This window comes from Arvicola amphibius, chromosome 6 (assembly GCF_903992535.2).
Source record: "Arvicola amphibius chromosome 6, mArvAmp1.2, whole genome shotgun sequence".
Taxonomy (NCBI): domain Eukaryota; kingdom Metazoa; phylum Chordata; class Mammalia; order Rodentia; family Cricetidae; genus Arvicola; species Arvicola amphibius.
In genome coordinates, this window is record NC_052052.2 from 135,892,084 (window position 1) to 135,913,437 (window position 21,354).

At 43.9% G+C, this 21,354-nt stretch overlaps 1 protein-coding gene across 8 annotated transcripts in view; it reads left to right on the forward strand.

Annotated features, from left to right (window-relative positions):
- Rreb1 (ras responsive element binding protein 1) overlaps window positions 1-21,354 on the forward strand; it is a 180,122-nt gene that overhangs the window by 130,735 nt on the left and 28,033 nt on the right. For all 8 annotated transcript variants that reach the window (XM_038335485.1, XM_038335483.1, XM_038335479.1 and 5 more), the window contains exons 7-8: window positions 15,616-15,760; window positions 16,296-16,432. In XM_038335485.1, coding sequence (XP_038191413.1) covers window positions 15,616-15,760; window positions 16,296-16,432 — 282 coding nt within the window. The remainder of the gene's footprint in view (window positions 1-15,615; window positions 15,761-16,295; window positions 16,433-21,354) is intronic.

Below are 21,354 nucleotides of genomic sequence, written 5' to 3' on the forward strand. Positions count from 1 at the left end.
TTGATTTTATTCTTTGTTAGATGTATTCCTCTTTTATTCCTTACGATGGTATTAAGTAGGATTGTTTTCCGTTCAATAACAGAAGTTTATACATTGATCTTGTTTCCTGGTGATCACTCTAGGCTTCTTTCTTTGTTCCTGAGAATTATTTAGTAGATTCCTTATGATTTTCTGCTCCCAAGATCATGGCATTTGCAATAGAGATGGCTTTGTTCTTTTTCCTTTCTGGATGTCGCTCATTTTCTGCCTTATCTCTTGGAGTGCACCAGACTTTCAGTATAGTGCTAAATGAAAGTAAAGCATGTAGACATTTTTGTCTTTTTATTCATTTTTAGGAAGAAAGCATCATCCCCTCCCTACTAACTGTGATTTTAGTGAAATTTAACATCTGAAGGAAGTTCATCTCTAGTCCAAGTTTGGATTATTTTTTTCATAGTGAAAGAATGCTAGATTTTGTTAATAAATTTTGCCTGCATCTGTGTTTATTTTCTTTGTTCTTGTTTTTGTCTATCTTGTCCTGTCCTGTGGACTACAGATGTGTCTCCCAGATTTATCCCCATTACTGATTTGAGTTCATCATACTATGTTTATTTTGTCTTTTCTGTCAAAGCTTGTAAGGGGTGGGTTAAAAGAATGTGTGATATCTTGCTAATCAATCAGAAAGTCATAATCACCTTCATTTGTTGGCAAAGTTGGACTTTCAAAAAAACATTATAAAAATGTGAATACATTTACAAAAATGTGTCAGAGTGAGTTAGATTTATTTGCCTTGATGGATTCATTCCAGAATCTGAGACTTCTGTGATCTCTGCTAACCGCATACCTGTGCTGCATTAATTAGGAGCCAAAACTTCCCTGGGATGTATGTAGGAATTTAAACAGTAGTGAAACCTGAGGTTCTGATGACCATGGATGGAAGGAAACAATCGACTGAGAATTTGGTCCATTTCCCTGCTGTTGCTTCCTGAGGGTTTTTTTTTTTTTTTTTTTTTTTTGGTACCCACCAGGGTTGAGTAGCACCCAGGAGCGGGGTTTCCAGGTTTTTGACACTGAGCCAGACAGCCAGAGGACCTACACAGTCAGTGACTTCCCTGGCACCTGTGAGTCCCCATCTGAGTATCCCAGTTCCATCTTGGTTTTACTTTTTGTTTTGTTTTGGGTTTTTGTTTGTTTGTTTGTTTGGGGGGGGTTGTTTAGGGTTTTTTGTTTGTTTGGGTTTTTTTGGGTTTTTTTTTTTTTTTTGCTTTAAGACAGGATCTGATCTGGCTATGTCATCAAAGCCTGCGTCATTCATTTCACCTGATTTCCAAGTTATATGTGCCACCATACTGACCTATATTTCTGGCTGGCCATAAGCAGTCTCCCTTGACCTAGTGGCCATATGATCTGTTTCTCCCTTGGGGGGGGGCACAAATTGCATATAATCTCTGATGTAGCCTGATTTCCCTTGGAATGGTTTTCTATATTTCTGTTTCTTTTAATCTCACATATAACTCATTTCATATACTTAGCAAACTTTTTAAATGTAGATTTCCATTTCTTTAAGGACTTAATTCCATGAGAAGGCAGGACACAATGTCAGTGAGGACCCTTGCTTCACTTTCTGCTCTGAAGGCTGTCTGTGTGATGTGCCTCCGTGTGTACACCGTTCTTGCAAATGAACTCTGATCTTCCACTGGTTGCCTTGTGCGATAGGTCTAGTCTCCATTCCAGAGATAGCACACAAATCTGTTATGGACAGTCACATCGACAGTTGCATTACACAGCCCAGAAAGCTTATACTTCTTATCCCTTAATTAAATACATTTACATGATATTTTGTTTTGTGTATGAATGTGTGTGTGTGCACTCACTCACTCACTCATTCACTGAAGTACGTTTCCCAGGGCTCTATACAACCATCCTGCTCAGCCTCCCAGTTCTAATACTACATGTGCATTCTAGAACGCCCAAGATAATGTGCTATCTTAAAACTAAAGATAGATAGTGCCGAGAAATTTTGAGAAAGTTTAGGTAAGAGACTTTTTTTAAAGAATGTATTGTCATATATGGTTCCTGTCCTACAGTTCTCGTGTTTTTGAAGTTTGGAAATATATGTGTGGGGTGTGGAGACACGCTATTTATTCGCATTTTTTATATGTTTTTACATGAGCAAGTGGAGGCCAGAGATTGTCAGGTACATTCATCTCATTGAACCTGGAGTTCATCAATTCAGCTAGGCCGTTTGGCCAGCCAGTGAGCTTCAGAGATCTGCCTGCCTCTGCCTCCTCAGCACTGGTACTGCAGGTGTGTGTTGCAGCGCTTGGCTTTTTCTGTGGACGTTGGGGATCCAAACTCAGGTCCTGAGTCTTGTCTAGTCGACATGTTGTCAACTGAAACTTCTTCCCAGCCCCCTAAAAACTCCTTATCTAAAAACCGTAGCTTAGTTTGTGAGCAGAATAATAGAGTTCCATCAGCACAGAAAATAATTCACAGAAACATAACTGTGGTCCAACCACTAACTTTCCCAAACTCTTTTATCAGTTCTCATGTTGAAATTCTGTATTAAACAGTGTGTGCCTTCCAAAGCAAATTTAAGAAACTAAGCCAGAACACACCCTCCAGGTGAGGTTAATAGAGGAAAAAGAGCATCAAGCTCTTCAGTTTGCAAAAGTTGTTCCAGAAAGTCTTAAGTTGTGGAGCCATGACGAAAGAGAAAATGGAACAGACCTTGTTTGAAATGAGTATTCTTCAAGAAAAACAAACCAAACAAAAAAACAGATCCCTGCAGACCATAATTGTTTTTGCAAATCAGGAAACTCAATTCCACTTTGCTCATTTCCCAGACTTTAAACTATAGAGTTGTAGATGTTTATTAGACTTAAAAACATGCTGACCTTGGCAGGTGTTCTCGTGGCAGCCTTTTCCTTCCCTACGTGAAGAGCAGCGACGTGTTCTCATCTTGACTGTCAGAGAAAGGTGGAAAGAGCTGGGCGGTGGTGGCGCACACCTTTAATCCCCACACTATGGGGGCAGAGGCAGGCGGATCTCTGTGAGTTTGAGGCCAGCCTGGTCAACGAAGCAAGTTCCAAGACAGGATCCATAGCTGCACAAAGAAACCCTGTCTTGAAAAGAAAAAAAAAAAAAGGAAAGGAAAGAAAGAAAATCCGAAAAGAAAGGCAACATGACCAAGTGCTTTCCCATGGACTTTATTGCCTGACCCTGAGGATGCTACTGGATAGCATGCCGTCTTCAGGAACAGAGGCTTATGTGTTCCTGTTATACTTGAAGGAAGTTTTAGCTGCACAGAAATGTGACCTACTCCATGATAAATGAGACCACAGAGACTCCGGAGTTAGCATGCTCTTCTGCAACGCTTGAGCTAAGCCTGCTGTTGGCATGCACAGCTAAACTCGGCAGTCTGGAACAGGTGGTCAGCACAAAACAAGACAAGCAGCAGAGGTGTGGCAGTGTCTCCAAGGGACTAGTCATTTCTTTGCCCTCTGTCCCCACCACAAGGAAGAGTCCTGTTAGATTCTCTTATTGAGTTTCCGAGGATTCTGAGTAATGAATCCTGATACTTGCTGCTTCTCACGTGAGGAGGTGACGATGCAGAGGTTCAACCAGTCCCCCCCAAAAATGTCTCTTATTTACCTGTTCATTCTGCCACCATGTTCCTTTGTGGGAAGAAGGCATCAATGAGAAATTAGTTCCAGGAGAAAAACCTGTGGTGCAATCCTAGCCTCTGCCTGTTCTTATTTGTTTATTTGATTTAGGGTCTTGCTATGCCACCCAGGCCTAGTTATCCTCCTGCCCCTATCCCCCCCACCCCCTGCCCAAGTAGCTGGAACTGTAGACATCTGGGCTTGAGATAGTTCTAAAGAAAAGAAGAAAAACTTTTTTTTCAGCACCAGAGGCTAAGTTGAAATGATCTCAGAGTTGCACAAAACACCAGATGAAAGATCGTACATAAATGTCCTGTTATCTTGCATGCAACGCTGTAACTGAGATTACCAAAAACATCATGTATGTGGGGTTTTAGTTGTATATACACAACAGAAGATTAGCAGCACTGAATATATGCAAATGCACACACATCATACACACACATGTTGAGTATTTAATGAGTGGTAGTTTTACGGTGATAGTATTAAGTATTATCAACAGATCTAATATTTGATATTAAAATAAACATAACTCTGATACAGTTTAGAGGACATTCTTTAAGGGCTGAAACTTTTAATGGGGGGGGACCAAAACCTTTATATGTATTAGCCCCTGCTCACTCCCCTTAATATCCTTTGCATCCTCTTGAGTGTGCAAGTGATTCAGTGGCCTGGTGTTTCTCCTGGATAATGAGCATGAACATTGTAAATCTGTTCATCACAGGAAAATTCTTAAGTTACCAATTTTCCCTAATTACATTATTAAGCTTCCAATAACTAGCTTTCTTACTTGATTATTTTTATAGCTTTCTTGTTTGATCATCTTTAAACATTTTTTAGCCTTTGCTGACATCTCAGTAGCCAGGTTTGGGACCCGGGTGCTTTGATATAGGTGACATTTCCTGGACTGCTTTTGCAGCCTTTGATCAATCTTCCCGTTCTGACTTTCTAGGAAAGGGATCTCCATGGAATGGCCAGAGGAGTCTCCCAGGGTCTGTCCTAGGATTCAGAGCTAGGCCTACAGTTTGTGTTAAGTGCTTGACAACTTGTCCCAATGCCCTTTTTCTTAAGAGATTTAGTCCAACATTCTGTTAGGCACACAGATTTACAAACAGAATAAAATAGTCTGTGCCCTTTAAAAATGGAGCAACACGATGCATTCTAAAAACCCAAGTCTGGTGACAGTGTTTTGCAGAGAAGCTGTGGGCCAGATGCCTGTCTTCATTTTTAAATTGTGCAAATCTTCTTATCTTTTCTGCTTGTTCTGTGATATTTTCATATTTAGAGTGGGGTGTGGACTTGCACCGAGCTATTAGATGATATTCTGTGGCTCTTTTCAGGGCTTTGACTTTGCATTTGAGAAATCTGCAAGTAGTAGAGCACTGCTGTTATTCTCTGAGAAAGAGTAGGCGGAAGTGACCTCGCTTCATTTTGTTATTCAAATAAGATAAAATGCATGAGAAGACATCAGAGCAGAAAGTTAGCTGATGTTGATTGAATCTCTTGAGTAGCTGTTTGAAAATTGCATTTTTTTTCTTTCGCTTTGGATTTTTCTTCTCTAATATACTTTTAAAGTGTCACTACACTTTTATTTTTGAGTGAATAATTTCAAAGTGTACTTGTGGCTGGTGCTTTTTTTTTTTTTTCTTTCCGAATGACCAGTTGGAGTTCAGTTAGGTTGAAGGGAGGGAAAGAGCTCATAAAACTGTCCGCTCACAGGGTGTGTTAAACAGCAGTCAGGCCTTCGTCTCAGAGCCACTTCTCAAATTCACGATCTGGTTCATAATCCTTTATAATTTGTCTGGCTGGATGCTAATATTTTTAACAGCCTTATGTTGTAGCAGTAGGAATGTTTATCTATTCATCTTCTTTTGGTGCTGAAGTAAGTACCAAAGTTGTCTCTTGAATTCAGGCGGTGTGATGTTTTTGACCTATTTTGTTGAAATATTCCAAAAGCTTAGTCATACCAGGTGAAACTAGTGGATCGCATCAAAACCCAGAGCATCATGCTTGCCCGTACTCGAACAGCCCAGTAGTTAGGAGAGCCGAGAACTAGGTCACAGCAGACAAGGGGGAAATGTGCTGGGAGTAGGGTGAGAAGTGTATCGTAGTCTCTTCTGCTGTGCGTTTGGCCTGATGTTCCAAGGATTCGGCACAAACTGTGGGTGTGTATAACAAGAAATTAGCAACATGGAGGAGTGTTCTGGTTTCCACCACTCGCTCACAGATGGAGTCCTGCAAGGGTGCTGGCTGCATTTCTAGGGCAGCACTTCCCTGGGCTTTAGACCTCACATTTTTCCACCTTTGTTTAAATATCCAACCTGTCCAACCTGTTTGGGCTGTGCAAGCTGGTGCTAGCAAACATTGAAACGTGCCCACTCATCAACGTTTCTCTGATTTGTTAAGAAAGGCAACATCTACACCCTTTACCCCCTTAGATGAGGAAATGAACAAGAAGCACAGAACCCTGTGCCGTGTGTCTGGCATGGAATCAGCATCTCTCCTGGAGCCTGTGTGCACCCATGAACTGCTCTTTACTCCATCCGGGGTTCTAGCATCCTCCATGGGGAGCTCATTGGCCTTCAGTGGAGATTTTGTTTTCTCAGATCAGACTGTTTCATAATGGGCTCAGAGAGTGTCAGCAGGTCTTTCTTATGTTCCGGGCTTATGTAACCCAGCTCACTCAGAGGGCTGCACCAGCTCTACAGGTGAGAAAACTGTGGGCCAAGATTATAAGCTACTCTTCTGAGGCCCTCTCCCTCCTCAGCTTGCTTAATTACAACAACCGTTTGCGATTCTTCCCTTAAAGCACGGCATTTGATGGAAAGCAGAGGCCACCTGTGCCCTGCATCAGTCCCGTATAAGGCAGCTGTAAATGCTGCCGGCCTGCAGAACAAGCCCCAGTGGTCTGGGCAGGTGATGATGCTCAATTGTCATCTTCCCTGATCCAGATTCCCCTCCTTTCCTATTTGTTTTTACTGGCTCTTAAATGATACAAGATGTCTCTGGCAGTGGAGACTTCTCTTCATCACCATGCTCTTTTCTCTCTTTTCCCACGATACTCTCCTCCATTGGGCATGAGGTGACCACCTTGAAGGGACCAACCTAAATGTTTCTTGTTCCCCTTCTGGAAGGGTTGGGGAGTTGCAAAATTGATTCATTGTTGGCTTACTATGAAAGTGGTTGTCTTTTCCTCCTCCACAAAAGGAAGGTTCTGCCATCTTTCAGAGACCTAAGAAGAACCTCCTGCCAGGCTAAAGTGACATGTGCTCAGTGACTTGAGCATTCCATTCTACCATGAAGCATAGGTTTGGGCTTGGTTTGACACTGTTATTTTAGCCCGTGCCGCAGACAGGCTTTCTCTGTGGTGAATCTGGCAATGACTTCCCACAGAGGTAATGGCTCAAAGCCAGTGAGGCCACTTTGAGAGTGGTGACTTCATTTGGGGCCCCATCACCTACGACTGTCATTTTCAGGACAATCTGCCTGTGGGTGTGTACTTTGGACTTCGGTTGTAATGGTAAAGTTAAGGAAAATGAGGCAGTTTAGCCTGGGGAAGAAACTGCCATGAAATAATTAGGGACTGTTAGCTGGAAATGCTTCCTTCCAGTCTGTCTGCACTCACACAGCGGAGATCCCAGCTAGTGATTTCAGTTCTGTGTGCACAAAAGTTCTGTTTGACTGCCAGAAACAGGTCAGCTCATGTGACCTCTGGTGTCTTTGTTTTTCAAGAATAAGTAATGTTTGTTAGGGGTTTTTTTTTTTTTTTTTTTTTGAGGGAAGGTTGATTGTCACTTTTCTCTGTACTGCCAGCCCCCAGATAATGACACAGAGACTTATTATTAATTATGAAAGCTTAGGTTTGTTCTCAACTAGCTCTTATAACTTTTAACCTGCTTTCTATTAATCTACATTCTGTCACGTAGCTCCCCTGTTCTGTACGTGTCTGGCTCCCTCTGTGTCCTTTCATGTAATATTCTAACCCTGACTTTCTTACTCTCCCCGGAAATCCCACCTAGTCTCTCCTGCTTAGCTATTGGCCTGTCAGCTCTTTATTAAACCAGTCAGGTGCCTTAGGCAGGTGAGGCAAAACAGATGTTTGTTTGTTTGTTTGTTTGTTTGTTTGTTTGTTTGTTTCTCTCTCCTGGCTTTGTAGACCAGGCTGGCCTTGAATGCATAGAGATCCACCTGCCTCTGCCTACTGAGTGCTGTGATCAAAGGCAGGCCTCACCACCGCCCAGCTAACATGGCCATATCTTTATGCAATGTAAACAAATATCCCACAACAGTTTGTGACCTAGGCTGGCCGTAAAACTCCTGGCCTCAGCCTCCCTGATAGCTAGATCAATAAGCATTGATCCCAACTGAACAAGTATTTTATAGACAAATGTATGTACATATAATCTATACAAAATGTAGTAACTGAGAAATTTCTTTAGGAAACAAGTGCAGGCAAAGGAGAAAAGGGGTATGTGGAGTTAAAGGCCTGGCCGTTAGGAAGATGTCTAAAGATTGGAGCGATGGGCCTGACTGCCTGCCTACCCCCTTCTACTGGGTGTGAGTCAAAGAGAGCAAGAGGGAGCTAGCTATAGCAGCCACTAACAGAACCCTGTTTCTAAGGAGACAGATGATGGCCAGAGGATGCCATCCACTTAAAGAAGAAGGAAAAAGAGAAGAATGTAAGGTCCTCTTTATGTCCCCAAAGGACACTAGCTCTTGAGGGCCAAAACTGCGGCTCTTTTTATCAGTGAGAAGCCTTTATACCAGGATGGGTCTTACACAGGACAAAGACAGAACAGATGGGAATTGACTTTTCCCAACTCTGGAAGGTACTTGATACAGGAGACCGGAAATAGTGGTCCAACCATCAGGCCTGGGACTCTCGGTTTAGGATTAGAGAGAGGACCTGGGCTGGCAAAATAGTGCCCAGAGCATTTGTTAATGAGGAGTGTGGAAGTGGTGTGTGCCTTCTCTGAAATAAGCTTCCCTAACTCACCTGAGTAAAATTAACCTATTCCTTTAATCTGGCACCCTCAGAATGTGCTCTGCTTTGCTGACATGTTATTATGTGACATGTTATCACATGAGTATTGTGGAGAAAGTAAAGCTCAGGAAATGTGATTGTGGAGATGTTGTCTCAACACATGCCTCCTCTACACATGCAGGGGAAGTAGGGATAAACTTCAATATTAGGACTAAGGGCTGGAGTTGCACTTTGTTATGGCCTTCATTGGGCCCCATTGTCCTATGAGAGGACATGGAATCTAACTGGATAGTGGTGGAGTAGATACACTGTGTGTAGGGCATTTGACCCATGCAGATTGGAAGCATAGCCAAGACATTCCAATGGAGAGCCTGCAGGCAGAAGGTTTTTGCCTCATATCCTGCTGACCTCTAGACTTATCTGAGAATGCACAGCTGCTCACATACCATCAAATCTTCCTCCACACCTTGGCACAGCTGGTGTGACCTACCTTCTTGACAACCATTGAATATGAACAACACTTTCTAGTAAGAAGGTGCCATTGTCCTAACGGGTGGGGCACACTAAGACTGTCTTGCCAGTCCTCTTCATCAGCTGTCTTATACTGCCTTCATGCTCCACCCCCTTTTCAGAACTTGACTGACATTGCAAGCATCCGTCTCAGCATTCTACCCTAAACTCCTTTGCGAGGTATTTGTTACACAAACAAACCCAGATCTTTGCAGAGACATGCTTTCCTCCCGCCAGAAATGTAGGTTGTAGAGCTGTGATGCTTCTCAGATTTCTTCACTCCCTCTTGGCTTATCACAAGGCACTGTGTGAAAGGCAAGAAAAGCTAGCACCAGGTAGATGGGGATGTATCTATACCCAGGTTTCCAGAAACCTGTTTGAACCAGTCACCTTCAGTAATGTAGAGCTGGCAATGTCGAGTGTAGTGTTGGGGTGACCTTTCTTTTCAACCTCTCCACTAATACATTTATGAGGAAATTGCAATTGGAACTCTAACACGCACTGGAAATATCTAGATCTCTCCTGAGCACTACCCTTCCGATGTAAAGTAGATATGGGAGATTTAATGAATGCCCTAACCTGGGTCAATCCTTAGTTTGGGTCCCATTTAAAAGTATTCAAAAGAATTTTAAGAATATTGCATACCCAATTTCCTTTAAGAATTTATACCTGGTGTATTGGAAGATGGGTATGTGAGAGGGTCCACATCCTGGTCTGATGTGTCACTAAATCTGAAGACTGTAAAGAATTTGAGTAGGCACCACTTGTATCCTTCATTCTCACCCTCAAGACCTGTGAAAACCCAGGTATGTGGGCCCTGCCTCAGCCTCGAGTCTGTAGGTCTAGGAGGCAAGACTTTGTAGTTGTAAGAAGCATCCCGGTGATATTGATCTGAGGTCCATGCATTAGAAATTAGTATCTAATACCCAGATTGCATCCCTACTCCAAGGCCACTGCAGTCAACAGATTCTCCTTTTCTCTAAACTACTGCTTGCTGCGCAGACTAAAAGAGCCAACAGTTGATCACATACCAAAATCTGAAATATCAGCAGAAAATTCCTGTATTTGAAAATAGAGAAGAAAAGGGTGCATTTTAGGGACTGAGCTGTAATCCATCTTCCTTGAGTTAATTCTTGTACAAACTGTAGAAAGTACGGTTAACAATGATATCATCAGTATTCTTATGAATAGTTCACCTCACTAAATGATCTGCTTATGACCAGAAGGTTTAGCTCATTGACAGAGTGCTTGCCTAGCATACTCTGGGTTTTATTTTCCTGCATTGTAATCAATCAATAAAATGAACCTCAAATTTTATAAAAAAAAAAAATTACATTTATAGGAGAAAGTCTTTTTTGTGTATTAGTGTTCTACTTACATGTTTTTTTTATTTGTACCATATATGTACTGGGTGCCCTTGGAAGCAAGAAGGACGTGCTGAAACTGAAGGTACTAATAATGGTCATGAGTAACCATATAGGTGTTGGGAACTGAACCTGGGCCCTACAAGAGCAATAAGTGGTTTTAACCATTGAGCCATTTCTCCAGCCTCCAATAAAGGAGGAAGGTTTAAGTTGAAAAATTAGTGATCACCCTCAAATTCAAAGTAGCTGTTAAAAAAAAATATTCATTTAGGGTCCATAAGATGGTTCAGAGGCTAAAGGTTCTTGTCACCATATCTGATGACCTGAGGTCCATTGCCAGGACCCACGTGGTAGAGAGAGCTGACTTTGAAAGTTGTCCTCTGACCTCTGCTCCAATACCACACACATGGCCACACAGAATAGATAAATAAATGTCTAAAACTGAGTTTCCCAAATGCCTGCATTGTCTTCGTGCATCGCTGTAAAAGCCCTCCAGGTGTTGGAAATGACAGATGAATATGAGAGAACTGATGCCATATTCAAAACCTAGCGACATCCAAGGCCTTATCCAAACCTGTAGACAGTGCAGTAAAAAGAATTGTACTAGGCTTTGGTGGAGAAGATTTCTGGTTCTAGAAATGTTAACAAAATTGCCAGGTTTTTTTGGCAGTGTGGCAGGCTTACCACTGTTAATAAATCACATGTCCAAAGGAAAAGTTTAGAATTTTTTGCAACAACAGAAGTATACTTTGGCTATACATTAACCTTTCTGGAGGAGAGGCACTATTTTGAGGTAGTTAATTAGTTCTAATAACAGGGGAAAAATTAACCTGTATCTTCAGCATTCATTTTTGACACACTTGCCATTAAAATCTAATGTTGCCATTAAAATTGGCAGCGCAGTAGTCAACCATTGGATGTCGAGTGTGCTCACTCTGTCGTGTTGTGAAACTTGAAGACAGGTGTCACAGTGATGATCTGACTAAAATGGCTTCTGCATATGCTTTGTTCTTCATTTGTCCATTCCCTGCTGTGACAGACACTCATTTGTTTCTTCATCAATCTAACCACATTGTATGTATTTCTTGTCAGTTTGCTGTGTGCCTTGGAAGCTGATGCAGAGACCAAGACAGAACAGGCTCTTACAGTAGTAGAAAACTCACTTTTGGTTGAAAACCGAGGATCAAATTGAGTACATGTTATTATTGTTTTCTGCTGTGGGTTATGAAGGAATCAAAACCGGGTAGTAGGCTTGAACATCTGCAGAGGTAACATGTGGAATCATAAGGCCTCATAGGAGGAATTGCATGATACAAAACCTGGATAGCTGAAGCCAGACCCAGGAAGCCCTGGAGCCCACTTCCTAGGCAGAGGATGTAGGAAATACCTAGGTATCAAGACAGGAGCTTACTAAGAACCATTAGGAGTTCTGAGAACTTTAAGCAGAGGGTGTATGATACCATCTGTTTTAGAAGCTGCCCTGGTGCTGTGTAGAGAATGAACAGCAGGAAGGAAGAACAAGAGGAAAGATGGCGTAGCTAGCGCACAATAGTTCTGAGATAGTACTGAGACTGTAGTCTCTGATGCAACTATCTCAATTATAAGACAGCTTGTCCAGGAACAGTGCATTCTCCCACCCCCACAATTGTTCTGTGTGTGTGTGTGTGTGTGTGTGTGTGTGTGACTTCAGCATGTGTGCTGTCACACCTGCACATGCACACTCACATATACACACACTTGCAACCACATACAAAAACTGTTAAGTACGGTTAGGGTCATGGATACTACTTATTTAAAATTTGTGATACGCGGCTACTTTTCAGAAAGATGATCGCCAGTTTTCACTTCTACTAACACTACATCATAAGCCGTCTTTGTCACTCTGGAAATGAAAAGATATCCTTTAAATTGCTCAAGGGAAGAAAAGGGAATGCTTTATTATGGTCTTGGCTGAAGGAATCCTAATCATCTTAGCTCACAGCAAACTTAGTGGGAATCGGAATGTGCCAGGTAAACTCACTTGCTCAGCAGAAGCAAATCAGGCTATTTTTCTGTCGTCTTTGGTGGTCACTGTGAGTCAGAGTCATATTCTCTGTACAGGTTCATTTAGATTTGTACTTGCTGGATCCAGTGTGGTGCTGATGCTGATTAGGACATACTCTGAGATCAGTTAGTGACCTGTATTCTTTTTCAGCCTCTTACGCGGTGGGGGGGGGGGGGGACGGGACAGCGGTGTTTTAATTATGAAGAGAGAGCTCGGAAAAATGAAATGCTATAATCCCCCTGAAAAGCTCTACTGTGGGAAATAGTGTAAACTATCACTTTGTCACCTCTGATGACAAACAGACACTTAAAAGCAAGAAAGGAATTTCAGCTTGGGATGGCAAAGGCAGAGTTTTACAGTGAGAACGGTTGGTGAATGTTGAGAAATCCCTGTGTCTGGAAGCATACAAGTGAAACTGGAGGATGTATGTGCTCTGCTCTGCTTGGATGGAGAGAGACTCCATGTGCAGAGGGGGCAGCTGGATACCATCTCAGTGAGCTTGGTGCTCATTGGTCTTCACTGATTTGGGGTACATGGAAATTAGATAAAATCTAGGGAGAAAACAGACTTTGGTATTTTATGCGTAGGAGTTGTATCTTGCCCGCCAATCCTTGCGACCATGGCCCTACCCTGAAAGGAAGAGGCCATTACTGGCTCATTGAGATGGCTCACCAGTGTCCTCCGAGCCTTTGGAAGGACGCGTTCAGCTGGAGTTGTCATCCCTGCCTCTGGAGGCTAGGGAAGCAGAACCCAGTGGAGACTTGGCTAGAACTCTCTGGCTGTTGACTGACTTGAGACCATGAGTCACCCTGCCACTATTGTCATCATGAGGCTAGAAGAAAATATTGGGAACTCCCCATGCTGTGGCCAGCAACCAGAGGTTTCACTGTCGCAGGAAACTATACTTGAGTTTTTGAATCTAGTGTCCGAGCAGGAATGTGAAAGAAGTAGAACGGGTTGCTTTGTCCAGCGTCTGCGTGCCGCAGAGCTCCTACTCCGGCCTGCCGCCTTCGCTCAGTGTCCTTAACACTCGTTCCGCAGTGACTGAGACTGGAGTTAGGTTGTATTCTGTGCCTGACCTCTGGGACCCTCACCCTCCTCTGTCTCCTGGTGTAATTTGCCAAGAGTTTGATATCTGCTCTTCTCACTTGTGCCACAAGAGACCAATAAGGAAGTGGCCAGGTTCGGGTTATGCTGCTGAGTTTGCAGCAGGTGATCCAGAACAAAGGCCTGAAGTGGCCTTTGGAGGCTGTCTTGTTTGTAGGTAGAGCATGGTGTGAGGCTGGTTATACTGCAGCTCATTCTGGCTGGAGGGCTGTGTAAAGGACAGTCATCTAGATAATGTTCTCACGGGACCCTCACTAAACACTGGTTCCAGACCCTCCTTCCTGTCTGCTATGAAAACAATTTCTCTCATAAATCCCAAGGGTGAAATAATACAGCATTGCCTTATATATCCATGTGTGTTTTGTACCATGATTGAGACTATGCAGCCTGAAATGGGCCTGTGTTTACTACAGCTATCATTCTCTAGTTTCTAGTATTTTTACCATTTTAGGGATAGGAAGGAATATTCATTTAGCTAATTTAATTAAAATTTATCAAAAAGACTAGATTGATACTAATTGATATCCCTTACAATTTAATTTTTTTCCAAATCTTAGGTTTTTTTTTTTTTTCAAAACTTGTGGTGAATCATGGAACAAATGTCACAAAGAAACTTACCAACTTGCCATTTCCACCTATAAATGTCAACTTGAAAAAAGATGGGTTAGCCAGGCCTAATGGTGCAAAAGCCCAGCATAGTGTGCATGTTTATAACTTCAAGACTAGCCTATTCTATGTACACAGTGAAGTCCAGGCCAGCTGTAGCTGCATAGTTGGACCCTGTCTCAAAAACAGCAAACAAAAACAAAGACATGTCTCCTTGACTCACCATCACTTTGGTACTTAGAGCAGAGGTATTTATGTCTATTAACTAAATAATTTCTTAGGACTAAATAATAAAGCATCCTTCCCTCAGAGTCTAAGCAAGGGATTATGTGGCCATAGCTTGATCATCTGTGATTCTTGCCTATTTTCTCCCGCTAGATGCTTAGCTCCTTCTGCTCTGCCAACACTGATTTCCACAAAAGAACGGAGGTTTGACTTGAGCCCTCTTTTCTCAAGGCCTGTGTTCTCTGTCCTCAAAAGCCAGGCCACCTCTTCAGTAGATTCAGCTTGGCTGATGACTGTAGCATCTGTAGTCTAGACAGGAGGTTCTGATTCTAGAGAACAACTATGAGGCAGAAAGAACGATCCCATGGTACTCCGTAGCATCATCTGCCACACCCATGTTGGAAAGAGGACTCCGTTGCTGTTGGGACTGATTGTAAGAAACAGCATCCCCCAACTATCTCAAATCTTTGGTTTGGTCAGCCTCCACATGTGGCCTGCCACAGAGGTACAAACTGCCTAAACCTTTTCATTCTCAGCCTGTCTTCTTTCAAGAAGTCATCCGAGGAACATGAGCTAGGCTGCTTTTCAGGGTAGGGGACAACACATGAGAAATGCTCTTTTCCCACTCTTAAAAACTTATTGGAACTGGGCCTGATGGTGCTGGCGTATAATCCTAGCTACTTTAGCGACTGAAGCAGAAGGATCACAAATTGATTATGGACTGCAGAGTGAAAGACAAGCCAGAGACAGTGAGTTCTGACTCAAAAAGAAAAGAATTAAAGCAGATATGGATAGAGTTCCATTGTAGATAGAGCACTTGCCTGGCGTGCACGAGTCCCTAGATTCAACCTCATCACTGTGAAAATGAACTATGAAAACAAATTCTTGTCATCTGGGTAGAAATGATGCCCTTAACCGATAAAGTTTAGGAGTGTGATGTTCAGTGAGAGAACACTTGCCTCGTGTGTACAAGGGAGTGGTTCAATCCCCAGCACTTGAAAATAATAGTGATAACTGATGAGAGACTTCAAGTACCCTGCTTTTTATGTACACTATTTAAAAAGAGAAAAGAAATACTGTGGGTCTGGTGGTGGTGTTCGCCAAATCACATTTTCTGTGTCTTCTTTCTAGACATATGAAGATTCACGAGAAGGACACCAGCAGTACGACAGCTGCGACCCCTCCATCCCCGCTGAAGCGTCGGCGGTTGTCCTCCAAAAGGAAACTGAGTCACGATGCCGAGTCAGAGAGAGAAGACCAGGCACCAGCTAAGAAGGTCCTTTGAGTTTATAGCACAAATGTGCTCCATCGTGTGGCTTTGCTCAGAAATATCTAATCTTCATTATCACAGTGTAGAGACGTGGTTGACATCCATTCTGGGCTATTTTGTTATGTTTGTCAGGATTTCTCTGTGTAGCCTTGGCTGTCTTGGAATTTACTCAAGGCGCCTATATGTGCTTTCTCTTTAGAAGCCTCAGGTAGAGCATGAATGAAATGAGTTTCCAAAGTTGTTCCCATGCTCTTTACGTCACCTATGATGCTGCCCTCACATTTATTCCTAATCCCTTGCAGATAGTCCATGGTCCATAAGTACTTGTTGATTAGATGAGGGGCTGAGGAATGGGTAGGTGAATTGGGTGAATGTATGGAGGTGGTGTTGACTGAGTAGAGTGGATGGGTAGTCAGTCAGACCTTGTTAGTGAGTGAAGAACATACTTTTTAGAGCTTGCTAGACTAATGTTAGACTCTTCGAAAGCAAAGCTTTGTGAGAGACCACGTTGGTGACGCCGCCACTCTGCTTTTTTCCTAAGATGGTGGGAGACGGGCAGTCGGGTGATCTGGAGAAGATGACTGACGAAGTCTTTCACTGCCCGGTGTGCTTCAAGGAGTTTGTTTGCAAGTACGGGCTAGAGACCCACATGGAGACCCACTCAGAGAACCCACTAAGGTAGGGGAAACGAGAATCAGTTGGTGGCTTGGGAAATTACATGTTACTGTTTCTTCCGGCATATGACACTCTTATTTCTTGTCACTCCAAACTGGGCTCTAGCAGCTAAGCTTATATATGGGGATTCGGGGAAGGCACTTAAGGAACACATGGTATGTAGAAAAGGTTTGGTTGAAGATTGTGAGGAGGCATGGCTGTAGGCATGGGCTGTGCTCACTTTGCTCCTTTGTTCTTACTGAGGTCCCTTGAGTAACCACGGAGTCTCCAGGCATTGGAGAATCTCCTATCACAGGGTACTTTTGTGTAACAGACATCCTTTCTTTGCAAAATGTGTTGCAACCAAGTTGATTGCTTGCTGTACGTGGATAAGTGGTCTAGACAGGGACAGCCCATGCATTTCATGTTTCCAGCACGGTGTTGACATGTACCAGGTGCTCAGAAGTGCTCTAATGAGCTGGACCCATAGTGCAGAAATCTGAAGCATTGTGGGTAAGAGAGTTCTTGACATGCAAGGGGAAAGCAGTTATGTGGTGCTTGTTCTGCTCTAGCCTCTTTGTTACATCTCAGCAACCATGTTTCTGGTCCTCAGCTTCAAGGGCCAAAAGTATGGGTGGTGGTATAATTTCCATCAGTGTTGGAGAGGGGAACACTGCTCTGTCTTTGTCTAACTTCTGTCAGCACCCCCCCTTCAAATCCTTCTTCTAGGTGAACAAATAGGTTCTGAAATTTTTCCCACAGCATTGCTGACGTTTGTACGTTCTATGTATATGTTCCATCTGTTTTAAATTAAACTGTAGAAGAACAAAGAGCTACATGGGAGCTTCTGCTCAAGCATATAGCTCAAGGTTCCCCGAGGGCAGGCCCCCATGTTGTCACAGTTTTGGAAGACATCTTGGGAGTACAGGATTTGGGTATCTGCTAAAATTCCCAGTTTTACGGCAGTTTTCATTGGAGTGGGAGGAAGAGCTTTTAGAGAGGTTAAGGTGTGAAGCAATGAAATGCTGTCAAGTGCCTGGATGGAACTTGCCAATCTAAGACAGCAACTAATGGACTGGCCAGTGTCTAGTGGGGTTCTCTCTCCGTCCTCTGTGAAAAGAGGTCCCTCTCCAGAAAGGCCTGTCTCTGTTCACATGTGGCTCCCATCAGCTGCATCTATATCTGTATCTGTTTCCCCATTCACATTGAAGTAGGGCTAGATCAGTAATGCCTCTTTGGTGTTTTCTTCCCGTCCTCTCTAAATATGTCTCTGGACTCTGATCTAGATTCTGATCTACGAAGAAATAGCTGTCAATGAGTACTGGTTCTAAGAACCTCAGAAATTTTTTTTTTTTTTTTTTTTTTTTTTTGAGACAAGATCTCTCTACATATCCTCAGCTGTCCCGGAACTCACCACGTAGACTAGGCTGTCCTGAACACTGAAATCTGCCTGTCTTTGCCCCAAGAGTGCTAGGATTAAAGGTGTGCACTACCATGCCTGGCAAGGAACTTAACTCCCTAGTTTCCTTGCCCACAGTGTCTCCTGAATGTGGAGCTGTGGTGTGAAGAGTGAGCACGGCCATGACACGTCTCACCGTGAGATTGGTGCGGAGATAGCACATGGACCTTGGTTCCTCCAGCTGGAGATTGCTGCCAGGTAGCCACGCATTCAGTGCCCTCGTGTATATTTTAGTTCACTTCATATTTTATTTTGTGATTAGGTACTGTTTGGGGACAAGCTACTTTTACCTTCCTTGAAAATTCCATCATACAGGGAAATAGCCTGGCTCTCATGAGTGATTTCTAGGCAACATGCATCTGCACAGCATGGTGTAGCTGCGATGAGACAAGACCAAGTGTCCTTTTGTAAAACGCTGGTCTGGAGAGCCTTCTTCCTCAGAGCAACTGGAGGTGGGAACCACATTAGACATAAATCAATCCGTGAGCAGAATCATCTTGGTCATGGTGCACAGATGGGCTGTGAACTCGAAGCTCTGTAGTCTTTTTTTGTTACCAAAACAGGTTTCCTCACCTACTTAATGATGACATCATGTGGTGAGGGGGTCAAAAGAAGCTTCTTAGCATTGGATGGGCTTAGCTCCTTCAGGCAGCTTTTCATTCCACTAGCCCCCCAGCAGCTCGCCATTGGTAGCTTCTGAGAAGGGTGGCTTCGTGGCTTGTGTGTCTGGTGAGCAGACCAGCTCCAGCTTCACGGCTCTATCTAGTAACTACTGTGAAGCCGGGTAGGGCTGGCTTTTTAAAACCGAAAGGAGTTGATTATAGAACATAGTTAATTCCTCTTTTCTCGTCTCTACTCAGCTTCCACATAATAGCCTACTATCAGAGGAAGCCTTGGGGCCAGGCCTGGTCCAGTAGGGGCCTAGCTGGGGTGGTGCATTATGACAGTAGCTGATAGGAGAGACTGCATGTTAACCCAGAACTAAAATAGACACCAACTCCATTTTCAAATCCCAAAGGCTACCACCACCGTGCTACCAGTTTAGATCCAGAGTCTGTAACTTAAAACAGCTGTTGGTTTCTTTCTTCTGCCCTTGCCTGACTCCCTCCCCTGTTACCAGAGTTGGCAAGGTGCCCGTGTTCCTTAATAAAGTGTTGGCAATCCAAGCTTGTATATATGCTGAGTCTTTCTCCTCCACTCTGCTGTGTTTCAAAATAATGAAATTCTGGCATCAAACAAAAGGAAGATACAAAGTCCCTGGATAGAGTCTCGTTCTTAAGAATTGGGTGTTACTTATGATGCCTTCTATCTTTTAGCTCCTGGGTAAGGGTAATAGGGCAGGGAAGAAGGCTGAATAGAGCATGCTGTGCAGTGGCGTTCAGATAAGAACTGTGGTAAAGGACAGTACAGCGAGCAGGTGGGTGCCGAGGGGAGACTGTGGTGCTGAATGCCTTGCTTTGTTGTTAGAGGTGCAGCAGAGTGACAGGCTGCACTGCTAGGAACGTAGTGAGCGGGAGCCATGTGCGGACGCATGCTGCTCAGCAGAACGGTGTGACCCGTGTGTCATGTGCAATCTTCTGGCTATGGAAAGTGCTGTGAGTGACACGTTCTTACTCTTCACTGTCCTGTGTCTGTTCAGTCACTGAAATCTGTCTGTGCGTCTGTGCAGTCGCAGCCCCTCTTAATGGAGAGCAGCCCCCTGCCTGGGGCCGATGAGCCCGCAGAGCAGGTTAAAGACAAGCCAGGACGCAGTGAAGCCTTCCCCAAGGGTGGTCTGTGCAGCTGGGTAGTCACCATGTTGGTGAAGGAGCTGCCAAAAGCAAACTTGGCCCAAGTTATTGTATAATCTTAGGTGGCTTCTTGATTAAAGGGGATTGGGTAATAAGTAATTTTAACATTATTTCAGTTAAAATATATCCAACAAAGGACCGAGTCCTCATTGTGACAGTGCAATGCATTTGACCAGTCTTGAGAAAAACGGGGATGTTTGAGGTGGGGCACGGAGGCTGATGGGAGAAGAGGGAGGAGGGCCAACAAAGACACTGTGGCGAAGAGTTTTGGATGTGACATTGGAGTTGTAGCACTCTTAATTCCTTCCAGGTTATGGCCATCATTATGGTCACATTATTGATCTTGGGGTAATTTATAGTTTATGGCAGTGCCCTCAGATCAGTCAGGGTATGGGAAGCAAGAGGGGTCTTTGGCAGACACCCAGGGCTCTAAAGGGAAGCTGATCACTACCCTCACCAGAGTAAGCTGCAGGCCAGCCAAGCCCTTGCTGGGGATCCTGGCTATGGGGCCACTTAGTGAGACATACTGGGACGTTCTTATCTCTGTTTCATGATTGTTTTAAGGAATATTCAGCTCCCTTCACTGTACACCTACTACCGGCAGAGAGACCCTGAGGCTCTTGGTGTGTCATTGGCCCCATGTTCTCAGCATGGTTAGCACAGGGCAAAGGTGAATAGAATATTAGAGTCTTCTATTAAGACTCCAGGGGTCCAAGGATTAGCGAAGTGAGGTCAGAGGCCTGTAAGGGCCTGGTGGTTAGAAGTGTCTTAGTTACAACTTCTTCACCACCCAAGAATAGAGCAAAGCCCAGGTTTACCTGGCCTCAGAGCCTTCCGTCTCCTCTGGGTCCTTAGTCTACTCCCTGCTTCATGTCATACTGGCTTCGTTGAACCAGCCTAGCTGGGTCTGTGGTAGACAGGCACGGGTCTGTCACAGCCCATCACTGCTGCTCACGACAACTGGGAGAGATTACTGCAGCTGTGGATGTCAGTTCTCTGCCCCAGGATGGGCCAGGAAGGGTGGGCTGAGGGAAGAGGAATGTCTGGGTGGGGTGGGGCTCTAGACAAGGGATTGCTTGCACTTATTCCTTTTGGCCTCTGGAGACAGAGCAGGAAAAATGAAGCATGAAATCCTTTTTAAAAAAGGAATGCCAGTCTCCATCAAAACTCTGTAATGAGCAAGGAGTTGGATCGCAGGGAATCTGGCTGGCTGAGAGTCACCCCAGCAGGTATTTCTTAGGCTCTGTTTACTGCAGGGAGTGGGGAGTTAATCAGTGTCAGGAAAAGTGCCTGTGCATTGAGGATGTGACATGATTCAAGAAGGAACTAGGACATCTGCAAATGACTGTCCTCTGAGCAAGCAGGGTTACAGACAAACGTGGTCCCAACCTGCTGCCTGCTGCCTCTGACCTCAGGCAAGTAGAGGCTCAGTTTCCTCATCTGGAAAATAGATATGATGGTTTGTGAAGATGTGGGAAAATGATCTAGGCCTGGAACTGCAACAAATACTAAATGAGTTTTTCACTTAGAATGTGTTGTTTCTTAGAGGGTTTTTATTTATTTTGTGTGCGTACGTGTTTGTGCGGCAATGTGCTTTCGTATGTGGGATAACCGATATCACACCCAGCTTTTATGTAGGTGCTTGGTGGGGCGGGTGTCCTCATGTTTGAGCAGCCAGCACTTTTCTGAGCTGTCTT